Below are 13,174 nucleotides of genomic sequence, written 5' to 3' on the forward strand. Positions count from 1 at the left end.
ATTGATCCTTATATCAGAGTTATTTTTTTTTTTTAATTTTGTGTTTGACTTTTCCTGTACCAAATTATCTCATTTGTTTTCAGTTCTGCAGTAATTCTCAAAAGATGACAGTGGTGTGACTTTGCCTCTGAAGTTTACTTGAGAGCGCCACTCAGCTCCATAACTCCACTTCCTACAAAAGACATGTATCATATATGTAATAATATTTATAGGAAAAAGAAAATTAGGTTGTGTTAAGATTGGTGAGTTTGTGATTTATGTTGAAGATATTCTGGGGGCATCATGATGTCACAGCAGGTAAGCAGGCAGGGGCTCAAAGTCTGCAGAGCTCCATCTATAGTGAAGTTCCATGTTTGTAGAACTTGGTAACTAAGGAGATCTACATACAACACAGAAATGAATTTGACTCAGAACCATAAGGAGAGTTTGTTCATGTTATTACCTGGTTAATGAATTTATTGTCAATCAGAAGTTAAACTGATTTGTGATTGGGATAATAAATCCTATTTGTGAACCTACAAGCACATGTTAGTATGTCCCTCTGAAATGAGCAAGAAGACTACTTCAAGAAGGAGATTACTCTCACAGTTTATAATTACTTTTTGTTTCTTTATTTCTCTGTTAACAGATAGGACTGTCAGCTAAATTATTTATGTTATTTAAAAATAATTGTGTTTATTCTATGGGATGTTGTACCTGCACAGACAATTTATGTTTGTAAAAATTGCTATTGGACAGTCGGTTGCTTGTATTTGAACTGATCTCATCTCAGAATGAATTTAAAAAAATCCAATTATTTATTAAAACTGCTGGCCTTAAATACAATTGTGTGTGAATGGATAAATATACCAATGGTTTAACTGAAATTTTGTATTTATTTACACCTATGAGCTATTATAAAAATATTAGTCTGCAGTTAAGTATTAAATAATTCATTGTTATTTTGTATAACAAAAAGTTATTTCATTTTGATCTGTAAAGGAATCAGAGAAGGTAATGCAACACAAATAATAAGAAAGAGGAGTACACAGGTGAAGAATTTTGCTAGCATTTGTGGCTAATAATTATTTTCAGTATATTCATTTGTGTGGCATTTTTGGTTTTATACAACATGATTGTATTGCAGCACAGCACTTCAAATTCAGGTAGAAAATATGTTATCAGCAAATTCAAACAACATGAAGGAATTAGAATTCTGAAAGCATACTATACATTATTCTAATTGGCCAATGAACAGGCCTCTGCATGTGCTGTTGAATATTTTGCAGCTTCTGCATTCAAAGAAGAAGAAGTTTTGGTTGAGGATGTGTACATATTTATTGTGCCAGGAAGGAGTTGGTGAATTTGGGCTCAGCCATACTTTGAGATAGGTAATGTTTGATGGTGAAAATGCTATGTAATTGAATTGTAAATGTTGGTATACAAGGAGATGGCATTGATGCTGACACAGGTAACAGTAGGTGATAAAGGCATCCAAATTGTGGAGAGCCAACTGGGGAATTATTTCATGTTTCTGGTCTGTGGACAACAGTCTAAAAGTATTGGTCCTTAAGAGCATAAAACTTTACAATGGGAACTCTGGAACAAGCCACAATGGATCTGCAATTTGGTTGAGCTTGGGAATATGAGCAAGTTGGCAGGCAGGTTAAGGATGGGGCAGGAAAGGTGAGAAAGGATTGCAGGTCTCACAGGAATTCTGAGATTGGTACAATGCAGGAAAGCTTGTAGATGGATATGTAAAACAGTTGTCAGACAGCCCTATGGCAAGTTGTAATTGGTCCTTAATTTGCACTGAGATGGGGTTGATGTTCAAGCTGGTCCCACGTACGAGGGGGGACCCAAAAGAAACCAGATTGTTGTCATAAAAAATTTATTGATGAACCTTTTTACAAAATTACTTCAGTCACCTTCAAAATACTCTCCATTACATGCAATGCACTTGTAAAGTCTCTTTTTCCCACTGTTGGAAGCATGTTTGGAACTCTTCAAGTTTAATATTGTCCAGTGCCCTTTGCGAAGCTGTTTTTACCGCCGCCACATCATCATAACGCTTCCCTTTTAGCGTTTTTTTCATTTGTGGTAATAGGAAAAAGTCACACGGGGCTAGGTCTGGTGAATACGGAGTGTGCGGAACAACAGACCACCTCTGAGATGCCAAATAGTGGGTCACTCGTAAGGCCGTGTGTGCTGGAGTGCTGTCGTGATGCAGAAACCAGTCACCTGATCGCCAAAGTTCCGGGAATTTCCTCCTCACATCCTCTCGCAGACACCTTAAAACATCCAAGTAAAAGTGCTGGTTAACAGTCTGGCCAGGGGGTATGAATTCCTGATGCACAATTCCACAAACATCAAAAAAGACAATGATCATTGTCTTCACATTTGACCTCATTTGCCTTGCTTTTTTTGGTCTGCGAGAGTTGGAGTCCTCCACTGGCTTGACACTTGCTTGGTTTCTGGGTCATGCTCATAACATCAATTCTCATCCCCTGTAATGACTTTGTTCAAGAAGTTTGGATCACATGCAATCTCTGTTTTCAAGTCCTGACACACATTCATGTGGATGGTTTTTTGCTCCTGTGTGAGAAGGCGCGGAACAAATTTAGCAGCAACATGTCTCATGTGCAAATCCTCACTCAAAATCCACTGGCATGAGCTCCAACTGACTCCTGTCTCTGCTGAAATTTGGTCGATCATTTGGCGACGATCCTCGTTCCTCTTTTGGTGGACCTTTTCAATGTTCTACCCATTTTGCGATGTTGAAGGGCGTCCAGAATGAGCTTGGTCTTCAACACACATCTCACCAAGTTTAAAGTGCCCAAAGCCACTCAAAAACCTGTGTGCAGCTCATAGCGTCCTCCTGGAAAGCTTCCTGAAGCATTTGGTGTGTCTCTGTTGCAGTTTTTTTAAGCAGGAAACAAAATTTCACACACACTCTTTGTTCTTTTAAAGTTGCCATAATGACTTCGCAGAGGTAACCCGCCAACAGTCAGAGAAACACAATACCACACTTGCACGTTCAGCTCTACACTGACACTGTCTGCACAGCTGTTTCATGAAGGTCTCAACTAACACTATCTAGCATGAGAACCCTGCACTTTGTGTATGAGTGGCAGTGTCCTAAGGGTACGGTTTCTTTTGGGTCCCCCCTCGTATGTTCTATGGGGTACAGATGGACAGATCACTAGGGGCCTTGGTGGTCATGGGAGTACCTCAAAATCACACAGACAATTCACACAGACACATGCTATTTGTGGGTGAGCATTGTTCTGATGAAAAATGGCACCACAAAGCTATCACATGAGAGGTAGCACATGAAGATGCAAGATGTCCATCAAGTCCAGAAGTTGCTGCCATAATGTGATGCCATTCATCAAAAGCCCAAGCTCCCCAGACAAAGCAACACTTAAAATGCAGCCTTTTGCATTGTCATGTTAACAGCAGCTTATGCATGGGACTGTCATCTCCTAGTCCAGCTGCTGCTAGTCTGTGACCAATGGTGAGGATGACAGAAAAGTTGCACGGAGTTCGTTATTTATCCTTAGGTGGTAGGTGGAGATGTGAAGGGTTTAAAATATGCACAAGAGGGCAATCCCCCTTGTGTTAGTCCGATGTTGTTGACTGGAAACTTTATGATTAGTTTGCCTGCCATACTGCTCACATGCAGTTCCAACATCAGGCTACTGTCACATCCTAATGCCACAGAAATATAAATATTATAAGAGTTGAGCAGCCACCCAAATGGAGACACAAAATATGTCCCCTTTCAAACTCTGTCAAATACTGATACCACTGTCTCTTGTAAGCAAGCAGTATCTCCATGTTGTTCATAGCGATCACTCAACATCTGACGCAGTTCTTGCTCCTTATATACCCTACAAGACCTGGCAACAATACTACACTATGGTGGCCATTCTACCTGCCACAGAGATTTGCAACTCTAATCAGTTACATACCTGCCAATGGTGTCTACATGTACAAAATCACCATATCTTCTGAGTGCTTTAGTTTTTCTGTCTGGCAGTGTATATCAGCAAGTTTGGTAACTGTGAGAAGTTGATGGAGAGGCTTACTGGGGTCTTGAGTGAACACTTTGACACATTCCAATGTGTGAGAATGGGATTAGTGGCCATAAAGACTTTTAAGCTGGTGTTACTCTTGGTCATCTAGTTCTCAGAAAGTAATGTCTATTGGTATGGAATATACATTTACTAAAACTGTCATTGCAAATCAGAGCAACTAAATGGCACAAATTACACACAGCAACACTGTACAATGTTCACTATTTACAAAATAGGAAATTCATATTTCATGGACATTTTGTATTACAGTTTAATTATTATATTCTCAATCACTTGACCAAACATCATAAAAATTAATAAGTTTGGTAGTTAAAATAACTGGTCACATTAAATTGTCAGCATTAAAAGGCTTAATTTTTGTGAGTTATATAGGTCCAGTGCTATTCAGCTACCAGTGAGGCATGTATCAAGCACAGTATTTAGCTGTAGATTCTGCACTATATGTTTTATTAGTACCTTGACTCTGGCATCCTTCTTTCAAAGCTGGATGATTTGCTTGGAAAATTGGTATGGTGTCGTATTTCAAAGTTAGGCAAAGACCTTTGATGGTGAAGTGTTGTTATTTTCCCAGCTCTAGGGGTGACTGCAATATGAGGATTCACTTCTTCTGGAAAGAGTGGGGATAGTGGGGGTGTATCTAGTTTTTCTGTGTTGCCACTTCCAATGTTGATGAGACCACCATTCCCACTGCTAAATCCACATCCACCTTGTCCACCTCCATCTATGTCTCCACCCAAAGATGGTTGATTCAGATCTGTACAAAACAGTCAGAACAGATTACCAATCTCAAAACATATGAATGCACAGTAATTAGTATTATCTAGCTTGAAAAGCAGAAGGTTAAAAACCACGGTGACCATTAGTCTAAATATTACATGTGAAGAAGTGGGCTGTTAATTGCACTGGGGAGTCATTGGATATGTACTCTGATTTTCACAAAATAATTATCGTGATTACAAACATGGTAAAAAACCTTCTATAGCCATGATCACAGACATTCTTTTTTATTTTTGACAGCCAGTTTTGACAGATGAAACTGTCATCTTCTGGTCTTCCAAAAAATTAAAAAAAAAATGTATTCATTGTGAGTTAGAAACTCATGCCATGTTGTCATAATGGTGGATAAAATGTAGCACCATCATGACATCATGGCATAAGGTTCTAATTCACAATGAACATGTTCTGTAACAAAATTTTTGAGGACCACAAGGTGAAACTTACATTTGTGGAAATCACTGTCAAAAATAAAGAAAGAATTTATGTGATATTGGCTAAAGAAAGTTTTTTTACCAAGTAAAACATGTGGCTTGCTATAAATTCTCAACATGAGAAAATTCAATCATGATTACAACTAATATTATCACTGATTAAGATAAATAGTAAGTAAATACTATTGTTCCTTTAGTTTTCCAGTCATTCTGTACCGTCTCTACAATTGATTGTTTATGTGACCACTGTTTCAGACTTCCAGCTTCTGATAACAACATCTCTAACATCATGTTATTTCCATTATATTATCCACTTGTTGCTTTATCTAAAGGATATGTAGTAATCCCTTTGTTAATGATATGGGTATAATGGACTCTTGTTTCATCAGTAAGTAGTTCCAAAGAATAAATAAATAAATGGAAGAACAAGAGATGGCGAAGAAGAAGGAGAAGAAGAAGAAGAAGACGGCTGGTAAGTAAGTAGATTAGAGTTTAACATGTCATTGACAATGAGGTCATTAGAGACAGAGGACAGGCTCTGATTAGGAAAGGATGGGGAAGGAAATCAGCCATGCCCTTTTCAAAGGAAATGTCCCAGCATTTCCCTTAAGTAATTTAGTGTAATTGCAGGAAACCTAGGTCTGGATGGCTGGACTGGAATTGAAACCGTCAACCTTCTGAAAGTGAGTCTAGTGTGCTAATCACTCTACCACCTCACTCAGTTGGAATAGAAGAATAAGAAATAAATGGGGGGTCTCTATATGCAGAGCAGCAATATTTCTTGCAGTTCCTGGGAAGAAAGACTACATGTAATAAATGTTACAGAATAGATAATGATGACAGATTTTAACAGTCAACAAAAGAAAACTGTCTAATGAAACAATAAGTCATAGAGATAATTATGACTCACATCTGCAAATTGAAATAGTTTTGTTCTATCACTTTCATAATCTTTGGAATACCAGTTGGTACCAATTACTGTCTATAAAAATGCGTTCTGACTTTTTTGTTCATCATTACTCAAACATCTATACAATAATCTATTCCCAAGATACCAGTGTGTAACTGTTATCCACAAATATCAGTACAGAGCACAACAAATGCATTCACAGAGTGACTGATGCATAGCTATGATAGTATGGAGGAACTGTCACTGAATTATGCAGGGCCAGGAGACAGTCCAATGGCATTATGGTATTATGAAAACAATCTGCACTACTGACATCAAAGATTTTTTCCAGCAGGATCCTAGCATAAAATAATCTCAATGATCAAAAATTGGAATCATCAATAGAGGAATATAGTGTTACACAGGGGCACAAAGTTTACTTTGGAAAAACAAAGGTCATCTCCCTCTGTTAGCTTACTGAGATTAAGTACTAAAAGGAGTGGTAGGAATTTGCATGTGCAGTGTCAATTTTAACAGAGGTGAAGGTTATAATCTGAGTGGTGCCTGGAGACAAGCACTTGATATAGAGCATCTTCAGAGGAGTATAAGCAAAAATTGTAACTCTTTGGAGGGTAGGAGATGCTGTGGATGGTCTCCGTTCTACTTCTGTCCCTCAACTGTGGCCCAGTGTGGGAGGGGAAACACACTGCCACTTGGCTAGTTTCTTGCATTTTCCCAAGCAGATTCCATGACTAACAGATGTTAGAATTCTAAGTGATGTCACCTGATGAACTACAAGCTTGAACAAAACTATAAAGGAAGTCAACTCCTGAACAAAATGTGACAATAAGTGAAAGCTCAAGTTTTAACTCCAATTTGACATGGTCTGAACACCAAGAACAAGACGTGATTATACAATGTGCAGTAATGTACATGTGAGAATTAATGGACCAAACTGAATACAATACAAATCCGCATCAAGTCTAGTACTGATAAAAAGGTTTATATAGAAAGTTTGTGAAGAGTGAAGTCTTGTACAGATGCCCAATCTGAGCAGTTAACATAACATAAGTAACAAGAATAAAAAACAGATGCCAGTCTGTGCTGCACCTTTTATGGGAAATAGGTTGAGAGGTGCAAAGTCTATGTGACACACAGCAGATGCACAATTGGTGATGATGTGCACAGCAGCACAGCACCTTCCAAAGTGATGCATCTTCCATGAGCTCTTCCTCTGTGTCATTATCACTCTCTAAGAATATAGCAGTGTTTGTCAGGTGTGAACATGAATATTATTGGACTCATTGGTATTACTCAAGGCGAGTACTGACATTGAGTTTCACAAGCTATTTTACACAACATAATTTACAAGCACTCAATAAAATCCCCTAGATGAAACAGCTACATTAAACACAAAACACTTATGGTTTTATAGTGAATTTGTGGCCAGTGAAATGTGAATAAGGAAACTTTTAAAATTGGCTGAAAACCCAAGTGGAATCCCAGCCAGTAATGCATTACTGATACAAATTTACTTTTACCTTTATAATGGATGAACCACTAATAGAGTGATGTACAATTCAGTGACACATTGAGAAGTATATTACTGGCAAGAATATTGCCACTCATAAACAAGATAACAAAAATTCATTATACAAGAGTGAAACTAACCTTCAGAACGAGATGGCAATGTTCCCATAACTAGAGTTGCAGGTATATGACGACACTGATGATGTTGTGAGTCCAATGTATTCAGCACAATTTTGATAAGTGACTGAAGTTGGCCACTGTGTGGAGGTTGATTATACTGGTACTGGAAACAGAAAAGTTACCATTTACAACTTGTACAATGATAACAATAACTTAAATGATGACAGCTCTGTGTTAAAAACTAGGTAGATTATAAAGGCAATCCAAACACAATGTTTTGATATATGAGAATAATATTTACATATATCTAGCTGAAGTACACCAATATTAGGAATGAACAATAAGTTGGAAGAATAAATATGTTTAACAAAATCTACTGTATTAATAGCTATAATGTATTGGTGGTCATGGTTTTGAACAGTTATTGTTCTATCAGCCTGAATTGGGACATGGTCACCTATATTGTTTTGCATCAGTATCAAAATTTGAAAAGAATAGCTCCAAAGGTGGACAGACAACATGCAAGAAGCAGTTGTCTGTAAGATTTACATGCATCTTTTTTGTGGATGTAGTATGCCTCCTTAGTATCCTTCTGTTCAATCAGAGTCTGCCATCAGCATTCCCTACAACTTTTTGAATAATTTTCTGATCTAACACTGCACTGTATGAATAGTCCCATATATGTTTGCCTACTATGACTGATTCCTTTGATTGATGAATCAAGATGTAATCAAACAATTTTACTTATATGCATTGCAGTACAATACGTTAGGTTGAGTGCCAAGTACCAGTCTTTGCACAAACTCCTTGTCAGTTGGAGATCTACACTAAAGAGCCAAGGAAATTTGTACACCTGCCTAATATCGTGTAGGGCTCCAACAAGCATGCAGAAGTGCCACAAAATGGCATGGCATGGATTGACTAATGTGTGAAGTAGTGTTGGAGGGAACTGACTCCATGAATCCTGCAGGGCTGTCCATAAATTCATAAGAGTACAAGGGGGTAGAAATCTCTAATGAACAGCATCTTGCAAGACATCCCAGATATGTTCAATAACGTTCATGTATGGGGAGTTTGGTGGCCAGCAGAAGTGTTTAAACTCATAAGAGTGTTCCTGGAGCCACTCTGTAGCAATTCTGGATGTGTGGGTTGTAGCATTGTCCTGCCGGAATTGCCCAAGTCTGTCAGAATACACAATGGACATGAACGGATGCAGGTGATCAGACAAGATGCTTATGTATGTGTCACCTGTCAGAGTAGTATCTAGATGTATCAGGTGGCCCATATCACTCAAACCACACACCCCCCCACACCATTACAGAGACTCCACCAGCTTGAACAGTTCCTTGCTGACATGCAGTGTCCATGGATTTATGAGGTTGTCTCCATACCCACACATGTCCATCGGCTCAATACCATTTGAAATGAGACTTGTCTGACCAGGTAACATGTTTCCAGTCATCAACAGTCCAATGTCAGTGGTCAAGGGCCCCACACGAGGCATAAATCTTTGCCTTGTGCAGTCATCAATGGTACATGAGTGGGCTCCAAAAGCCCATATCAATGATTTTTCATTGAATGATTCACATGCTGACACTTGTTGATGGTCCAGCTTCGAAATCTAAAGTAATTTGAGGAAGGGTTGCACTTCTGCCACATTGAATGATTCTCCTCAGTCGTCATTGATTCCATTCTTGCAGAATCTATTTCTGGCCACAGCAATATAAGAGATTTGATGTTTTACTGGATTCCTGATATTCACAGTGCACTCATGAAATGGTCATACAGGAAAATCCCCACTTCATAGTTACCTCGGAGATGTTGCCTCCCATCGCTCGTGAACAGACTATAACACCACTTTCAAACTCACTGACTGCAGTGCAGTATTTTGCATATTTACATACCTCTGTATTTGAATATGCATGCCTATACCAGTTTCATTGGCACTTCAGTGTACCTACATTTCACAGTCATTTTCCAGTGATTCAACCTTTGCACTACAATAGCACCATCCATTAACAGCCTCAGAGGGCTACCAATGCTATCTACAAGGGCATTTACATAAGATATTTATACTAAGAATATATATTCCTCTTTGTAGGTTCAAGTCCTCCCTCGGGCATGGGTGTGTGTGTTGGCCTATGACTTAGTGGTTAGTACTTGCTTCATTCTCTGATATTTTGCAGTTGTGATTCTCTATGACATATACTTATATAGTGATATTTACAGTAATACCAAATCTGATTATGACAATATATCAACCTGGCACTAAGACTATTAACTAACTATTAACAAGTGTCACCTTCGTGAAATTAAAAAATGTAACTGAAGATTTATGAATAATAACTTGAGACATTCATGTCATACAAATACCTGGGAATATTAAATGTGGTAATTTGATTTAGAACAGATATACTGGCTTAGTTGCAGACATCATTTACTGATAAGGCACTGGGAAACAACACTTTTGCCAGAGAACATCTCTGTTGCTAATGGTGGAATAGTGATCAAGTGTGTGGTGTCTAGACCAGGTCAAACTAACAGGATATGTAAAGAAAGTCAGCACAAATGCACCAGTTCCATTCATCTTACTAGGGTGTTGTGAAAAGTTAAGAAATTTCACTTGGCAGGCACTTAAAGATTACAGAACAAGATGCTAAAAAATGCCAAGAACTAACCTTCATGTTAGAACCTACACACATAGTTCACCCCTTATGTAATGTTCCCACAGAGACTATGAAGACAAAAATTATACAAAAAAAAATACATACAAGAGGCACATAAGCAATCACTTTTCCTATGCTCAATATGTGAACAGATTGTAACAAATCTTAATATATGCTTCAATAAAAAGTATTTTGTGCCATAGACTTTACAGTAATGCACACAACAAAAATGCAAATGTCTTTTCTCTGGTGTTTCTAAAAGTAATAACAATTTTGTTTATGTTACATATAGTTTAGACATGGTGTGGAAGAACTGAAATCTGGTTGCAGGAAGAACAGCAACTTCTGGGCCTGTTAGTACAGGTTTGTTGTTGTTGTGGTCTTCATACTGTTTTGATGCAGCTCTCCATACTACCCTATCCTGTGAAAGTTTCTTTATCTCCAAATAATTACTGAATCTTACATTCTTCTGAATATGCTTACTGTCTTTATCTCTTGGATTCCGTCTACAATTTTAAGCCCCCTTACTTCCCTCCAATACTAAACTCCTGATCTCTTGATGTCTCAGAATTTGTCCTATCAACCGATTCCTTCTTCTAGTCGGGATGTGCCATAAATTTCTTTCCTCACCAGTTCTATTCAGTACTTGCTCATTAGTTACATGATCTACCCATCTAATCTTAAACATGATCCTGTGGCACCATGTTTTGAAACCTTCTATTATATTCTTGTCCAAACTGTTTATCATCCATGCTTCAGTTCCATACATGGATACACTCCATACAAATACCTTCAGAAAAGGCTTCTTAACACTTACATCTGTATTCAATGTTAACAAATTTCTCTTCTTCAGAAACGCTTTTCTTGTCATTGCCAGTCTACATTTTATATCCTCTCTGCTTTGGCCATTGTTAGGTACATTGCTGTCCAAACAGCAAAACCAATCTACTATTTTAAATGTCTCATTTAATTCTCTCAGCATCACTTGATTTAATTCAACTTCATTCCATTACTCTTGTTTTGCTTTTGTTAATGTTCATCTTATATCCCTCTTTCAGGACACTGCCCTCTCCATTCAAATGCTCTTCCAAGTGTCTTGCTGTCTCTTGCAGAAATCAAATGTCGTTGGCAAACCTCAAAGTTTTTGTTTATTCTTCCAGAACAATAGTCCCTATCCATAATTTTTCTTTGGTTTTCTTCTTTACTTTCTCAATGTATGGACTGAATACCAGGTATAGGCTACAACCCTGTCCTTCTCAACCACTGCTCCCCTTTCATGCTACTCAACTCTTATAACTGCCGTCTGGTTTCTGTACAAGTTGTATACAGCCTTTTGTTCCCTGTATTTTACCCCTGCTACCTTCAGAATTCCAAAGAGAGTATTCCAGTCAACATTGTCAGAAGCTTTGTCTAAGTCTATAAATGCTATAAATGAAGGTTTGTTTTTCCTTAACCTATCTTTGAATAGAAGCTGTATGTTCAGTATTGCCCTCATGTTCCAACATTTCTCTAGATTCCAAAGTGATCTTCCCCAAAGTTGATGTCTACCAGCTTTTGCATTATAATGTAAAGAATTCATGTTAGTACTTTGCAACCATGAATTAGTAAACTGACAGTTTGGTAATATTCACACTTCTCAGCACCAGCTTTCTTTGGAACTGGAATTATTACATTCTTATTGAAGTTTGAGGTTATTTCACCTGTCTCATACATCTTGCACACCAGATGGAATAATTTTGTCATGGATGGCTCTCCTAAGGTTGTCAGTAGTTCTGATAGTGTACTGTCTACTCCAAGTGCCTTGTTTTGACTTAGATCTTCCAGTGCTCTATCAAATTCTTCTTGCAGTATCATACCTCTCATATCATCTTCATCTGTGTTCTCTTCAATTTTTATAATGATGCCCCAAGTTCATCTCCCTTGTACAGCCCCTCTACACACTCCTTCAACCTTTCAGCTTTCCTTCTCTGCTTAATACTGTTTTTCCGTCTGAGCTCTTGATGTTCATACAGCTGCTTCCCTTTTATGCAAAGGCCTCTGTAATTTTCCAGTAGGTGGTATCTATCTTTTCCCTAACGAAATATACTTCTAAATGTTTACATTTGTCCTCTAGCCATTCCTGCTTAGCCATTTTGCACATCCTGTCAGTGTAATTTTTTTAATGTTTGTCCTCCTTTTCCCCTACTTTGTTTGCTGCATTTTTATATTTTCTCATTCTATTGATTAAATTCAATATCTCCCATGTTGTCCTAGACATTCTTTTAGGCATTGTCTTTTTAGCTATTTGATTCTCTACTGCTTTCAGTATTTCATCTCTTAAAGCTACCCATGTGCCTTCTAATGTATCCCTTTATCTATTCTAGTCATCTGTTGCCTAATGCTCCCTCTGAAACTCTTGACAACCTCTGGTTACCATCTCTTTAAATTCCTACCTTTTTGAAATTTCTTCAGTATTAATCTATAGTTCATAAACAATAAATTGTTATCAAATTCCACATCTGCCCATGGAAATTCTGTTGCCACCCACCTACATAGTGAGAAATGTTCATCACGATAAAATAAGAGAAATTAGGGCTCACACAGAAAAATTTAAGTGCTTGTTTTCCCTGCGTGCCATTCGAGAGTGGAACGGTTGAAAGATAGCACGAAGGTGGTTCATTGAACCCTCTGTCAGGCACTTTA

The 13,174-nt window shown here is 37.9% G+C and overlaps 1 protein-coding gene across 1 annotated transcript in view; it reads right to left on the reverse strand.

The window, feature by feature from the left end:
• LOC126470304 (protein unc-79 homolog) overlaps positions 1-13,174 on the reverse strand; it is an 857,658-nt gene that overhangs the window by 393,564 nt on the left and 450,920 nt on the right. The window contains exons 28-29 of the mRNA XM_050098074.1: positions 7,848-7,989; positions 4,536-4,833 (exon numbers count right to left, since the gene is read on the reverse strand). Of these exons, the coding sequence (XP_049954031.1) occupies positions 4,536-4,833; positions 7,848-7,989 (440 nt within the window). The remainder of the gene's footprint in view (positions 1-4,535; positions 4,834-7,847; positions 7,990-13,174) is intronic.

Source organism: Schistocerca serialis, chromosome 3 (assembly GCF_023864345.2).
Source record: "Schistocerca serialis cubense isolate TAMUIC-IGC-003099 chromosome 3, iqSchSeri2.2, whole genome shotgun sequence".
In the NCBI taxonomy this organism is placed as follows: Eukaryota; Metazoa; Arthropoda; class Insecta; order Orthoptera; family Acrididae; genus Schistocerca; species Schistocerca serialis.